General features: G+C 40.5%; 1 protein-coding gene across 1 annotated transcript; it reads left to right on the top strand.

The window, feature by feature from the left end:
* Window positions 1-5,924: 5,924 nt before the first annotated feature.
* Window positions 5,925-7,226, top strand: LOC132651353 (NEDD4-binding protein 1-like). Its single transcript, XM_060376578.1, is given in 2 exon segments — window positions 5,925-6,391; window positions 6,605-7,226. Coding segments are annotated over 2 exon segments (1,089 nt in total).
* Window positions 7,227-16,700: the final 9,474 nt, after the last annotated feature.

Below are 16,700 nucleotides of genomic sequence, written 5' to 3'. Positions count from 1 at the left end.
CTCACATTTCACTCTAGTGTGTTTACTCTGAACTGAATCCTATCCTTTTGAGGTTACAAATAAGTGAAAACTGAGCATATGGAAAGTACTGAGGTCATGATGTAGGCTTAGAATAAAAAAAATAAGTGACACCATTTTTTAAGTCACCACAGTCCCTCAGGAAAGGGTAGGCCCCTATAAGCTCTGACCCCTTCTGTAATGAAATATTGAGGTGCCCAATCTTGTACAGATGATACAAGAACTAGTCCATACTCAGGTAAGCAACCTCCCATCCATGCGAGGCAGGTAACCTTTTTATATCAAAGTAAGCTACAAATACAAAAAGATGTGAAATTAGTAGGATGACTTATTGGAAAGAAGGTATTCAATGGGGGAAGGAAGAAAAGACAAAAATAGCCTTGTGTAAGAGGTACTAAAATTAATCAGATACATGTAGTGAATCTATCATAATAAAAAATGAGGGATTCTCTAGAAAGAAGGTGGTGCATAGAAGTAGAAAGAACACTAGCACAATAACCTCTAAATTTTCTGCTGGAATGAATATTGCAAAATTAAAAGACAAGCAAGTGTCTCTAAACCTTTATATTTAATGGGGTGAATGCATTTGTGGAGAATATGGCTTTGTGCATGTGGGTGCAGGACCAAATAAGACCAGAAGAAGGAGACATATTCCTAGCAGCTGGAGTTGTAGGTGCTTGTAAGCTGCCCAAAATGATTTCTGGAAGGTGAACTGATATTCTCTACAGTGTATGATTCTACTGCTGAAACAACTCTTCAGCAATACAGATATGTCTAGAAATTAGTAAATGCTGAACTGTTGATAATGCTGAGATACACAGAATCAGAAATTTACTATCTAGATTCTCACTTCTTACATAATCTTCTTCCCTTTAATATGGGAAGCACTTATCATGTGAAGATTATCTTCTCATGATTGGATTGTGATGTCTCACACAGATGTAATTCAATCCAGATGTAATGGTGCAAGACTCTCCAGAACTCAAGATGCAGAGGTATGTATATCTCTGTAGGTTTCAGGACACATCTATATAGCAAGTTCCAGGCCAGTAAGGGCTACTACAAAGTGAGACTCTGCTTTGATACATACATACATACATACATATACATGATACAATTATTTTAGGTGGAATTCTTTATATTTCAACAGAACTTGAAAAATATTGGGCAGAAAGAGAAAAAGCCAGAGAGCTTTTGAAATGAGAGTGATACAGACAATTCTCTGTGTAGCTGGGAGAAAGCAAAAAAGCCATTATGGTTGATACAGACTGAGAACTATGTAGCAGCGACCAACTTCTTCTGACAGCACTTCAGCCACTGTAAGAGGTATGGAGGCCCATGTTCTCATAGAGAATCACTCAAGAAACCTGAGGTGTTCCTTCAACAGAAGGTATGGATAACCTCTTATCTTCCCTGAATGCTGGGAACAGATGTGCATTCTGTCTGGGTGAAGTTTGTGTTCCGAGTCCAGAGACCAAACTGGATATACCCCCAGACATTCATTATAAGCTTATTTTTTTCTATAAATCTATAGAACCTATCTTTATGGAAATCATCATATATAATTTATAAAGTGTTTTGATGTAGTCATATCCAATCTTTATTTAATTTACTTGTTTTTTCAAGAAGATATAGGTATGCTCTGTTGCATACACAGGATTGAGTTCATTATCACTGGGAATGATTGTTTATTTAGGTTAACTAAATAAACCCAATCTCTGTGTGGTGATTTGGTTATACAGCTGTTTAGGACTAACAGCAGCGTTACTAAAAGATGTATCAATAGTAAATATTAATCGCCACTTACAATATGAGAAGAATCCCTTTTCACAACAAGATTATTTTACTTGCTAATTACATGAACTTAAATGGATTTATTTATTTATTTATTGCATTAATATATTCAACGAATTTTTCTTTTTTAATTACTATGTGTATGGGTACATATGTTCTTGTGGTCAGAGGACAATTTGTGTTATCAATTCACTCCACCATGTGAGTCTCAAGAATTGAATGCATATATGCTCAGGTGGAAGGCTCTTTTCTTTCTTATAGTGCAACATAGTTAAACACAATATTCAATATCAGTAAATACTGTCTGTAGACAAAGAAACAACAGAATTAGCCTAACCTTCATGTTCCCATTTGTAGAATAAGATCTTTTCTCCCCAAAACCCGCCACTACTATGAATACTCTTAATCTTAAAGGGGAACATGTTACAAGTTTTAAATAAAATAATATGTATATAAACATGTCTTAAATGATGTTTTCTCTTAGAATGCCTATATGTGACATATTGCAACTAGAAGCACGTGTTATAGGGCCAGAATTTATGAAGATGGTGTCATCTTCATTACAGTATGAATGCTCTGCAGTGCTCAAACTGTAAAATGTAGCAGGTAAGAAATCCACAGCAGATAAGAAACCATTGTCTGCATGCCAGAGGGCACTCCCAGACAGAGAAGGCAGCTTCTGATCTCCGTCCTGCTAAGGTTCATCCTGCTGCTGCATTTGCTGCTGCATTGACTGTTACATTTGCTACTGCTGACTTGCTGGTTTGCTGCATTGCTGAATATCCTGAAGACGAAGATTGGACTTGTCCCAGGAAACCTGGAAATAGCATAAGAGCTGCATAAACATCAGGAAATAGTCCATAGAAATCTATGGCCCTTTCCCATTTATCATTCTTTCTCTACTACCTAGTGTCTGGGAGTTGGAAGGGATTAGGTTGGATAATAGTTGGAAGGGAGGTAGAGTTATAAGAAACCCAACAAAACAGACAAATATTCCAATGAAGGCTTTGTTGAGACCAATTAGGTTTTACAATATAATTTAATTTTCATAAAATTTTGGAACCAGTTGTTATTTTACTACCAAATTATGTTTTCAAACAAATTTATCATGGTAAGTCTTACAGCAGTAGAATAGTAGTATCTTACAGGAATATTTGTACAGATATATTTAGGCAGTTGATAATTAATAAAGGCATTTAAACAAAAATTAATGATGGATTTTACATAATCTTACTTTATCAATTATTACACCTTGTGCTAACAGCAAATTCATAAAGTAGCTCCATTAGTGATATCAGGGGTTTAATTCATAAAATCAATGATGCCTGAAAAATCAGGAAACTTGAACTAAGTAAATGTGTTTTTTTTTTAGAAAAAGGATTCCCATATTTTTTTATTAATGAACTTCCTATTAAAAGGCACCCAGCACTTAGAAATACATCCATCTAAAAAAATCCAATTTTGTGAATCTTGAAATGCTTTTTCAAATCTGTAATCCACCTTGGAGTAATCGTTTACTTCTTATTTGAAGCTAGAATACTTCTAATAGTTTTATGGGTGTGAGACTCACATCTCATATAAACCTGTATGTCAGTTAAGACCCTTTCTCCTCTCACAATTTTAGATATTAAAAGGACTTCCTGCAGTTACTATACAATGAGAAAGCCTCTGAAAAACCACATCAAAACTGTTGCGGAGGAATATTGTGCCTGAGTGGCATAAACAGAGAATACAGATAAAGCTATGATATTGTATTTGTTTTCTAAATAGTTTTGGATTCGCTATAACTGTTATGTGAGTTCCTGGTGAGGAACCGTGACTTCATAGACTTCATAGACTCATGTGTGTGTCTGTGTATATGTGTGTGGTGTGTCTGTGTGTTCCTGTGTGTATGTCTCTGTGTGTGTTGTTATTATATCGAAATAGCTACTTGAAGCTACTTACCATTTTTTCTTTCATTCTGAGATATCCATGCAAATCAGATAGTCATGCATTCTATATCTAATGTAAGGATCATTCCATCCTCTCACCACTCCTGACTCTGTATCCACAGATCAAAATAACTGTCTTCATTACATGCCTTTTTGAACAAATACTTGGTGTTCTGGGTACCACTGAAATGGTTCCAGACAGCAGGGTGCAGAGGTCTATTTTATTCTGAAGTATTACCACCTTTGATGCTGTCAAAGCAACTGTAAATAATGAAGAAATGTATCATATAGCAGGAATACCTTTACTTAATATGTGTCAAAATAATGAATGATGGACTATTTATACTTTATTAAAATTTATTTAAAATATATTAAAACTATTATAATGAGACTAGTTCATGGGAATTATAATTATTTCAAAATGAGCTCCTGGAAAAACAGTGGGGGTTTCTGTGGGGTTTTAGCAATGATTTTGAAACGGAAGTGGAAAGAAACTTAGATAAGTTGGAGAAAGACAATGAGTTAGCAGTTGAATGTCTGTTGCCCTCATAAAGGACCCCAGATCAATTTCCAGCATCACTGTCTGTCTCATGATTTGATCATCCTTTTCAATCCCGATGGGCAGCTTATTCATATGTGCATGCCTCAACAATGCTATACACATGACATACACAATACATGACATAAACATATTTAAAAATACAGAAAAATGAAAGGAACAAGTTGGCTCTACAGGGCACTTTATGAAATCTATACCCCATAATAAACTAACTTCAATCAGTACTTTTCCAGAAAGCAGAAGGACAAAAGGAAAAGCAGGTGAATTGAGAAAAGACCCACACTGTTGCAAAGGAATACCAAAATTCTCCACCCTGATGCAGAGGAATGTCCAGATATGCAGTATGAGATAACATTGCCCAACAACCAGTCCAGAAAATCATAGCTCACCAAATCAGATAGGGGCAGGACTAGATGTACTGCTCACCTAAAATGATCAAATCATTGTAAACTTCGAACACCCTACAGCATCATCATCCAATAAATAGCATGTGGAACTTGAGTCCAACTTGGCAAAAAGCAAAAGGAATTAGCCTGGTTTGTTTGTTTGTTTGTTTGTTTTTGTGTTTTTTATTGTTTTTGGTCTGTTTGTTTGCTGGAGGAGGGAGGCAGTTGTAAAGGAATTTCAATCATGCTACCTGGCTGCTCTAGCAAGGGGTTACACCAAGAGATCTTCATGGGCTGCCTGCTGGAACTGACACACCTGAAAATCCCCCTGTCTGAAAGGCTGACACACCCTTAGGACACACCTTAATCCCAAACAATGTAAGGAACTCTAGTTTGGAAAGAGAGAGGGCCTTGATTGGAAGTGAGGTCTAGTGGAGGGGCAGACAAAGAGCCAATCAGAGAAGGACTCCTCAGCAAGCATCAGAGATAGGATCCGCCCACCAGGAAAGGGAGGCTTCTTAAAGAGAGTGCAGCACTCTAGAGCAGCTCAGTTGAGTTCTCACTGTGCAGTGAGGTGGAGCTGAGTGCTGGATCGCCACCCCACCCCCTTCCCTCCAGCAACCCGCCACCCATTGTTGATTTTCTGAGTGCGGTTCTGTGCTGGTGAAGAGAGGCACGTGAATCCCGAGAGTCAGAAGGGACCAGAAGTGTTTGCAGTGGAACCCAACCTGATCGGGAAGGAGAGAACCCACCAAGATTGCAGGAGGCAGAGGACATCTGACAGAAAGGTCTCAGAGGAGAGCAGACGTCTGAGGGAGAGCCTCGGAGGAGGAGAAATTCCCTGGGATCCTCTGCAGAGGATGCATCTGTTTCACCTGGCTCCTGCTGGAGAACACATAGGAGGTTCCATTTTGGAGAGGGGGGAAACTGAAGGCCTAGAGGGGTTCCTCGGGAAAGCCATGGCGGCAGTTCTTTGGGCCTTGATCACCGTCGCGATCACCAGCCTGCTTGTACTTGGACTTGCAGCTGTCCTTCTCTACTTTCTCTCCGAGAAGCTTGGACCAATATGTGTCCAACAAGAACGTACCTCAATAGCCTCTGGAAAAGCAGCACTACTGCAAGAAGTGGTAGTCGTGCAACAAGCGAAATTAGCTGTGATGTTACTGAGGCTGCAGAGACACGAGAGAAGGGGAGTGAGAGAACCGAAGGCCCTCGAAGGAGAAACTAGGGTACGTGATGGGTCAGGGGGCCGGGATGGACAGACAGCCCATGGAACCTGAGTCGCCCCCGGCTCAGGAGGAAACCGAACAAGGGCAGCAACCCCCACCACCTTTCCCATTGGCCCAGGGAGGAACGCCTGACAAGGGTTTTCAACAACCCGCGGGACCTGTGCTTGCAGAATCTAAGGAGCCTCCCCGTGGAAAGCATTCACACTTAGGGGGCTTGCCTGAGCCTAAGCCGAGGTGCCCCCCAATTTCTGAGCCACTCCTGCAGCAGCCCCGGCTGTTTCCTTCAGAGACAGGATCCGCAGAATTGGGTGGATCCTATGAGGACCCCACTGCCTCGTTCACAGGGGTTCAGAGATTTCAAGAGGCCCTCAAGACCCCATACAGTCTGGCCTTGAGAAATGAGCCCGGCAGGGCAGATCTGAAGCATGTGGTGATAGACGGAAGTAACGTGGCCATGGCCCATGGCCTGAAAAAGTTCTTCAGTTGCCACGGAATAGCCCTCGCCGTGGAGTATTTCTGGAAGCTTGGCAACAGAAACATCACCGTGTTTGTCCCGCAGTGGAGAACGAGACGGGATCCTCACTTCATGGAACAACACCTGTTGGGCCAGCTCCAGGACCTCAGCATAGTGGCTCTGACTCCTGCCCGGATGGTCTCCCGAGAAAGAATCTCTTCTCATGATGACAGGTTCCTATTGCACCTGGCAGAGAAGACCGGGGGGATCATCGTGACCAATGATAACCTGAGAGAGTTTGTGACTGAGTCGGCGTCCTGGAGAGAAATTGTTGCCAGGAGACTGCTTCAGTACACATTCGTGGGAGACATATTTATGGTTCCCGATGACCCTCTGGGAAGGCACGGACCTCGGCTGTAAGAATTTCTTCAAAAGGACCTCTTTCCTCCAGACAAGCAGCTGGTTGATGACAGCGGCCCGCCAGGCATGAGCTCTTTGGACTCTGTCCTCAGGAGCCCTAGCCCCAGCCCCAGCCCCAGCCCCAGCCCCAGTCCCAGCCCCAGCCCCAGCCCCAGCCACTGGCCACCACCCCAGAACCACGGAGCCTCTCCAAGCCCTGGGCTTCCTCAGCAACAGCTCTTCACTGTCCCGGTCACACTGCCTAGGATGCAGCAGAAACTGGGCAGGCCCGCACAGAGATCTTGGGCAGAGACCAGCGAGTTGAGGGAGGCGCTGATGAGCATCTTCCCGCACTCTGAGCAGAAACGGAGAATTGACCAGATTCTGCTAGCTCATCCATCCACGATAGACCTGAACACCCTCCCTGGCCTCGTGTTGGATGCAAAGCTGGGCTGAGACTGCACTCACGGTGTGGTGGGGAGAGGACAGGAGAGGGAACTAGGATCTGCCACCTGTTGGTAGTTCCTTCCCTGAGGGAACATTGCTGTATGGTATGGGAGAAAGGAGTGACAGATGTTTGGTGTACACAAAATGGAGATTGTAAATGAACAGAAACAGGGAGAAGTAACTCCCACAAATACAGACCATTGTGTTTTGTTTTGTTTTGTTTTGTTTTGTTTTAAGTTGAAATTTCCTGATTGGCAACCAGGAAGACAACTGCTGTTTAAAGTCCCTGGATTGTAGGAGAACGTGATGATGAGTGTGAGCTTCCATTCTTCAATGGGATTTTCAAAAGAGTGGGATGGGTTTCAGGTAATGGGACACTCAGAGAAGCAGCTTTTGCCTATATTTCCACAGGTGAGCAGAGCCTAAGGGTTCCATCAAATTGCAAAGGAGCCCATCCCCAGTGAGAGAGGATTCCCCATGAAAGCCTCTACTCAAGGAAGGAAAGGAGGCAGATAGAGGGCAACCCGGAGCCATGGTCCCACCCGGAAAGTTGATACCACCCACAGCCCCTGCACAAACACACACACAACACCAACACCAACACCAGCTCCACAACCGCCATGCCCTTGTGCAGGAAGAGCTCATCAACCTGACTGAAAGAGGACAGTGAGTTCCTGAAACAGACAGACGGGAAGACCTAGATCCTGAAATGGACATTTGCTGAGGTTACAGATGTTCGAGGGGAAAGTGGCATGAAGGCATGAATCTTCAGGTGGATTTTTCCACTGTTTAGTTTAGGGGAGTGGGTGATAGTCTGTGCTGGAAGTCTGAAACCCAGCACAATGTTTCCATTCGGCTGAAAGATGCCAGGAATGAGAGAGATTGAATCAGAGGGTCCTTAGGACAGCCTGGTGAAGGGGGTCGGGGGAGGGTTTGCTCCTTCTGTGTCCTCAGTTGAGTACAAGGTCAGCTGGGTGCTCTCCATGTCTCTCTGAGCTAGTGGGATTTCCCCTGAGCAGGTGGCTCTTGAGTCTTCCTTGCTAAAAAGCAAAACGGATTGGTGGAGGGAGGCCGTTTTAGAGGAATTTCAGTCCTGCAACCTGGCAATGGGGGGGGGGTCACACCTAGAGATCTTCATGGTCTGCCTGCTGGGGCTGGAACGCAGACACCCCTGAAAAGCCCCCTGGCTGAAATGCTGACACACCCTTAGGACTCAACCTTAATCCCAAGCAATGTAGGGAAGTCTTGTTTGGAGAGGGCAAGGGCCTTGATTGGAAGTGAGGTCTATTTGAGGAGCAGACCAAGAGCCAATCAGAGAAGGACTCGTCTACAGGAATCACAGAGTGGAGCTTTTCTAGATTCCACCATTTGTCTGCAAATTTTATGATTTCCTTTTTTTTAATTGCTTAGTAGTATTCCATTGTGTAAATGTAGCACGATTTCTATATTTGTTCCTCTGTTGAGGGACATCTGGGTTGCTTTCAGGTTGTGGCTATTATGAATGAAGCTGCTACTAATGTGGCTGAACAAATTTCCTTGTTGCATGCTTGAGTATATTTTGTATTTATTTCTATGCAATATTAGCTGGAACTTGAGGAAGCACTATTCATAATTGTCTGAGAAAGCACCAGATTGATTCCCAAAGTTTTGTACAAGTTTACATTCCCACCAGCAGTTGAGGAGGTATACCCTTTCTCCACAACCTCTCCAGCATGTGTTGTCACTTGAGATTTTGATCTTAGCCATTTTGCTGGGTGTAGGGTGAAATCTCAGCATTGTTTTGTTTTGCTTCTCTCTGATGACTAAAGACATTGAGCATTTCTTTAAATGTTTCTCTGCCATTCTATATTCCTCTACAGAGAATCCTCTATTTAGCTCTGTACCTTATTTTTTAATTATCTGATTTGTTGTTTTTTAATTTCTAGAGTTATTAATATATTTTCTATATCAGCCCTTTTCAGATATAGAGGTGGTGAAGATTCTTTTTCCCATTTTGTATGCTAGACCAACAAATATAAAAAGTTTCAGCCCAGGTGGTCCTGCAGGGAATGGTGCACCTCCAGGGTCCAAGCATGTAGATGACCTAGACCCCCTGCTCTGATGTAGCTGATTGGTAGCTCAGTATCTATGTGGCTTCCTGAGTAAGGGGAGCAGAGGCTGCCTCTCTCATGAACTTTGTTGCCTACTCTGTGATCACTTGCCCTTATTGATGTGGCCTCGGTAGGCCACAAAGGAAGAGGATCCAGGTGGTGCTGATGAGACTTGATAAGCTATGGGCAGATGGCAGGGGACTCCACCTTTCAGTGGGCCTGGGAGGAGTTTAGGCAGGGGGCTTCAATCAGGGTATATAGTGAATTAATTGTAAAAAAAAAATAATTAAAATTTAAAAAAAGAAAATAAAGGACCAAAGCATAGTGACCTTATGCCTTGAAATTGAGCTGCTCACTGAGAGCGTACTTTCAGCTACCAGTGATTCTAAATCTTCCTAATGTTGCTACCCTCATGATTTGGAGACCCTCGATCATAAAATTATTTTCATTGCTACTTAACAGCTGAAATTTTGCTGCTGTTATGAATCAAGTGAATATCTAAAATGCAGAATATCTAATATGTGACCTCTGAGAAAAGTTCTTTCAAACCCCAAAGCTATTGCAATCCACAAGTTGAGAAACACTGAGCTAGACTTTCAGGCTCCATTGCTGTTGACTGTATGGGTCTGAGGACATGGTCGTTAGAAGTTCAGCTTCCTGTGAACAAATTTTTTCCTCATCATTATTGACCTCTCAATTATTAAAGAGGTATTTTGGCTCCTACATATCTCTACTTTTAGTTTATGTCTAAGCTGACTTGGAATTTGGAGAGGAAATTAGTTGCTGATGAAATCCTCACTAAAGGGATTTTATATACCTCAGATTATTTTTCTTTTTAAAGTAGTGAATTTACATAGAGCTCCATATTAAAGTGAAAGATATGAGCACCAAATTATTGAGTTTTCTCAAGCAAAATGTTTCTCCCATTGTAGCTAAAATCCATGCAGCAAATGATTTACTGATTTCACCTGCAACTTAGACTAACACATATAAAGAGTCATTTGCTGTGGTTTTCAGCTCTCCTTCTGGATGGCTTTGAGAAGGAGAGTTCAGTGAAATGTGATATATTTGTGTACACAAAAAAGAAATTCACTGGGCAAAGTCTGATTTCAAGAAGGGACCAATGTTTCTTTCATTTATAACTGTTTGAATCTATACTGTATTTCCAAGTTAGAGACTGACTTGATAAAATCAATATTCTTGAGAAAATTGTCATCAAATTTACTAATTCTTCATTCTAAGTCAATCTTGCCACAAACATATCCACCATATCTTCTACTCCAGTCTTAAACTGTTCATTCCAAATAGATACTAAAGCACCCACCTGTTCCCATAGAATTATGAATTTAACTTTTTATCATATAGTGAAGGTACTTTTGCCCTTTGCTTTTTAGCACATGAGAGAGCAATGGTAAATTATTATCTTGGAAGTAGAAACTACTTACATCAAATCTGCTGACCCTTGGGTCTAGGTTTCCCCTCCTCAGAACTATGAACAGTAAAATCCCGCTCTTTGTAAGTGATGCAGTATCTAGAAAGTTTTTGTTTGCATGTTTTGTTTTGTTTTACAGCAGTACACATAAACTTAGACTGCTTCCATATTCTTGTGGGACTCCTAACAGTGGGTGCAGTGTCTGACACTTTTGCTTGTTCTTGGATCCCTTTTTCCCCTACCAGAGTGCCCCATCCATCCAGCCTTGATTTGATGGCATGTGTTGAGTTTTATTGTAATTTGTTACACCATGTTTGGTTGCTATCCCTGGGATGCCTGCTATTTTATGAAGGTAAATGTAGAAGTGAATCTGGGGAAAGGGAAAATAACAAGGAGGAAGTCAGAGGAGATGAGGGAGGGGAAACTGTAGTCAGGACATATGAGAGAAGAATATATTTAGAAAGGAAGGAAGGAAGGAAGGAAGGAAGGAAGGAAGGAAGGAAGGAAGGAAGGAAATGCATTGATTTTAAATGAACCTGAATCTCCATGAAAAAAAAAATGCAGTGAAAAAAACTACATTCTAGTTCATAATTTTGTGAGAAAATCTTGGTAAATTTTCATAAGGTTGAAAATTTTAATTTTATATGCAAGTATGTTTTTCTTACATTGTTTTAACTTGACTCTTTTTACCTGGGATAGATAACTGCTCTTATGTGCTTGGCTTTTATTCTACTCTAGCAAACAATTTGGGTTTGGTCATATGGTTATGATTTTTATGTTTATTGGTTGAAGAGTGAAGATTAGTTCTCAAGTCCAGTCCAGGTATTTTGAAATATAATCTACACAACTGAATTTCTAAACCTTGGCAACTGTTTAGAAATATATGAAAATAATACAGCAGCCAACACTTATATAGAAGAGTTTTTCATTGTAATATTTGAATGAATAAAAAAGGTGATTCAAATTCTATGCCACAAAAAAGCAGTTTTTAAACATGTCCTCCCTGTAATTTCAACTTATATTTTCTGACCTATTGAATGTTCCCACATTCTACTTTGGGAATTTCCATGACATGGTCACTCTCAAGACAATGCAAATAATGCAAATTAATATAATTCAGGAACATTCATGAGGGAACTCCTCAGTGCATTGCTTAGTCTTTACTGTTAACACGGTTGGGTAGAAAACACACCCTTTGGTGTGTTCAAAGGCTATTTCTAGAAGTAATTAGATTAACAAGGCATTAACCCATGCATAGTTTAATCCATTGAGTGATTCAAAATTTGAACAGACTGTTGAGAGTCTGTGGAATTGTATTAGAGGGAGCAGGTTAGAGGAATTGGGTAGATGGAGATGAGCCATCCAGGGCTAGAGCCAGTGTGGGTCTTCTTTGTTGCCATTCCACTCTGCTCTCAGTGTTTCTTGAGGTGAAGAAACTCCACTTTCTTGATCCCACTGATAGGCTCTGTCCACTCAAAGGAAGTAAGCAACCAGTGACAGAAATATCTGTAACCAAGAAAAATATAGAGATGGCTAAGCACTTTAAAAGTGTTCTCCTTCACATGAACTCAGTGGAGGGCTCTTTGACACCCCCCAGGGGAGGAGTAGCCTTTCCAGGCCACAGAGGAGGACATTGCAGCCATTCCGGATGAAACCTGTTAAACTAGGGTCAGATGGAATGGGAGGAGGACCTCCTCTACCAGTGGACTTGGAGAGGTTCAGGAGGAGATGAGGGAGGGAGGGTGAGATTGGGAGGGAATTAGGGAGAGAGTTATGGCTGGGATACAAAGTAAATAACCTGTGATTAATATAAAAATAAAAAAATATATAAAAATGTGTTCTCCATCCAGAAGACCCAAAATCTATTCCCAACACCCAAAATTGGAGACTCATAACTTGTGTCTCCACAGGCAGAAGCATAGATATAGTACACATAATCTCATGCAGGCACAGACAGACACATAAACTTACAAAAATACCTTTCAAAAGAGGCATAACTAACAACTTCTTCCTTTAAATTGTGTCTGAAAGTGTAGTTAATGCATATGGCACTGTATTCTGTTAAGGCATTCACATGTCTTCACATGTTTAATGTTCAGTTCAGACTGTTTCTTGGCTCTGCCACTGTCTTCCTTTTTCGCTTCACTAACCTCAAACTACAAATCTTGAATAGTTGGTTGTAACCTATCTGACTATTTTTCATCAATTCTTACCTGTTCTTTTTTTTTCAATCAGTGTCCATTTCCTTTATAAGCCACAAGAAGATATATTAATAACTAATTCTCCAGTCAAGCAAAGGGATCAAGAAAATGCCAGAATCCATGGTGGGTTGGAAGCACAATGGCTGCAACAAAATAGGGCCTTGACTTAACTGCACTTTGCCTAATGTACTCAGTACTTTAGAATGAATTTAAAACAAATACATCATAAATAAATACATGCATATGCATGAATTTTTAGAATATTATTTAATCAATATAACATATTTTAAATGTTTTTAAATAGTTTATTATTATAGATGTTAATGAGTGCTTTGTGGAAATGAAGCTACGAAATCTTGCTGAAGTATACATATGCTATAATCCTTTTATATTTATGTACTTTACTTGAGTTTAAGTATAAATTAAATTCTTATATATAAATATTTTACATAATAGTTTTCTAATTCTTACTCTTTTTTCACATAAAATTTAACCATTTATCTGAAAAAAATGAATCCATTTAATTGAACAATAAAAAAAGACTAGGACTTTTTTAATTTTGACCTAATTAGAATCATAAAGTTGAAAACACTCATTGTCTGTGATATAATTTAAAAATATATTAGTATTTCTGAGTTGTCACTGGTCAAGTAGTTTGTGAAATCCTACCAGGTTTGATTGTAGGTATTGTTTTTTTTCCATTTTTTTATTAATCACATTTTATTTACTTTGTATTCCCCCATAAGCCCCTCCCTTCTCCCCTCCCCATCCCAACCTCTCACCCCCTTCTTCACGAATGCCCCTCCCCAAGTCCACTGATAGGGGAGGCCCTCCTCTCCTTCCTTCTGATCTTAGTCTATCAGATCTCATCAGGAGTGGCTGCATTGTCATCTTCTGTGGCCTGGTAAGGCTGCTCCCCCTTCAGGGGGAAGTAATAAAAGAGACAGTCCCTCTTCCCATTACTATGTAACCCACTTGGACAATGAATTGCCATGGGCTACATCTGTGCAGGGGTTCTAGGTTATCTTCATGCCCGGTACTTTATTGGAGTATGAGTCTCTGGGAAGACCCCTATGTTCAAATTTCTGGTTCTATTGCTCTCCTTGTGGAGTTCCTGTCCTCTCCAGATCTTAATATTTCCCACTTCTTACATAAATTCCGTGCACTCTGCCCAACAGTTGGCCATAAGTCTCAGCATCTACTTTGATAGTCTGCAGGGCAGAGCCTTTCAGAGGCCCTCTGTGGCAGGTTCCTAGGTTGTTTCCTGTTTTCTTCTTCTAATATCCATCCTCTTTGCCTTTAGGGATGGGGATTCAGCATTTTAGTCAGGGTCCTCTCTCTAGATTAGTTTCTTTAGATATACAGATTTTAGTAGTTTTATCCTATATTATATGTCTATATGAGTGAGTATATACCATGTGTGTCCTTCTGCTTCTGGGACATTCACTCAGGATGATCCTATCCAGGTCCCACCATTTACCTGCAAATTTCATGATTTCCTTATTTTTCATTACTGAGTAACATTCCATTGTGAGGATGTACCACAAATTTTGCATCCATTCTCTAGTTGAGGGGCATCTTGGCTCTTTCCAGCTTTTGGCAATTACAAATAAAGCTACTTCAGACATGGTTGACCAAATGTCCTTATTGTGTACTTGAGCCTCTTTTGGCTATATGCCTAGGGGTGGTATGGCTGGATCTTGAGGAAGCACTATTCCTAGTTGTCTGAGAAAGTGCCACGGTGATTTCCAGAGTGATTGTACAAGTTTCCATTCCCACCAGCAGTGGAGGAGGGCTCCTCTTTCTCTACAGCCTCTCCAGCATGTGTTGTCACTTGAATTTTTCATCTTGGCCATTCTGAGGGAGTAAGGTGATATCTCAAGGTCATTTTGACTTGCATCTCTCTGATGGCTAAGGACAGTGAGCATCTTTTTAAGTGTTTCTTTGCCATTCTATATTCTTATGCAGAGAATTCTCTGTTTAGCTCTGTTCCCCATTTTTTTAATTGGATTGCTTGGTTTGCTGCTTTTCAGCTTTTTTAGTTCTTTATATATAATGGATATTAGCCCTCTGTCAGATAAAGGGTTGGTGAAGAGTCTTTCCCAATCTGTAGGCAGTCATTTTGTTTTGATGACGGTGTCCTTTGTTTTACAGAAGCTTTTCAGTTTCATGAGGTCACATTTATTGATTGTTGCTCTTAGAGCCTGTGCTGTTGGTGTTCTGTTCAGGACGTTGCCTCCTGTACCAATGAGTTCTAGGGTCTTCACCACTTTTTCTTCTAACTGATTTAATGTGTCTGGTTTTATGTTGAGGTCTTCGATCCACTTGGACTTTAGTTTTGTGCAGTGTGATAAGTATCGATCTATTTGCATTTTTCTACATGTAGACATCCAGTTAGACCAGCACCATTTGTTAAAGATGCTATCTTTTTTTTTCCATTCTATGGTTGTGGTATCTTTGTCAAAGATCAGATGTCCATAAGTATGGGGGTTTATTTCTGGGGCTTCTGTTCAGTTCTATTGATCCACCATTCTGTTTCTACGCCAGTACCATGCAGTTTTTATTACTGTTGCTATATAGTACAGCTTAAGATCAGGGATGGAGATATCTCCAGAAGATCTTTTATTGTAGAGGATTGTTTTAGCAATTCTGGGTTTCTTGTTATTCTATATGAAGTTGTGCAGCAGACTGGCCCAGCTGGGGCCCCACAACTGTGGGGAATCAGTTGTTTGGATTTTCAGGTTAGGCACAGGTAGGCAGATTAACAGTCAGAGACCAGACCAAGTAGTGTTTTGAATCTGCTGTGCTCTACTGACATCAAGCCAACACTTTTATAGTGAATACATATAGAAGCACCTGAAGTTGACATATTTCTCAGAACATTTACAAAGTTTATATTTTAACCGAAAGGCGATCTGGTAAAAGGCAGTGTCTACAAAAAACCTTGGCCTAAAAGCCTCTTAAGCAGAGCAAACATAGGACTAGTGACTATTTACACAAAGTTATTGCTGCTAATTTAGTGAGTAGAGGGCCAGGGGCTGTTAAACTTGTGGTTTGCTTATGTAGTTTATTGTTATTAGCTAGGGGCTGTTAATAGTCCTCCAAGATAAGTCGCCTAAAAATTTACAATTCTTCCTAGAGATAAGCATCAGGAGGAATTCCTCCTGTTTGTCTTGCTAAGGATTTAAAATCTCTTTAGAGATAAGGCACCAAGGGGTACTCGCTCTAGCCAGTCTGTCCATAACATCCATAATATAATATAAAACCTTCTGAAGTCCTATGATTGCCTATCTTCTTTCTGCTTCATCATAAACACTTGTGTTTGGTAATGGTTTTATAGTAGTTTTACTGCAGTGGTAATATCCAGAGCATTCATCCTAACAGATCCTGATTAAATATTTTCTTAAAAAGCCCTAAAACTCTTGTCCTTTTATTACCTACAATGTTTGGTTTTTCCACAAGCAATTCCTGATGGTGAATCTGATTAATTACCTCTCCTAAGATTTTATTTTCCTTTTACTCATATTTGCTAAATATTTTAGTAATCTATCAGAAATGTGTTTCCTTGAATAGTTAACTGTGCTATTCCAAGAATCATAGAGAAACAGCAAAAAAAGCTCATCAATCCAACCCTGTAATTGAGTAAGCATGGGACTCTCAGAATAAGTCTTTCTGGCTTAGGTGGCCATGTTAGGTTTCTTGCCAGTGACCTCCAGGGAGCTTATTTCTGAAGAAAATGTATCTACCGTCTAGTAGCAAA

The sequence above is a fragment of the Meriones unguiculatus genome, assembly GCF_030254825.1.
Source record: "Meriones unguiculatus strain TT.TT164.6M chromosome 13 unlocalized genomic scaffold, Bangor_MerUng_6.1 Chr13_unordered_Scaffold_48, whole genome shotgun sequence".
Taxonomy (NCBI): Eukaryota; Metazoa; Chordata; class Mammalia; order Rodentia; family Muridae; genus Meriones; species Meriones unguiculatus.
The sequence above is the reverse complement of the archived record's forward strand: the minus strand, read 5'-3'. Positions and strand labels throughout refer to the sequence as shown.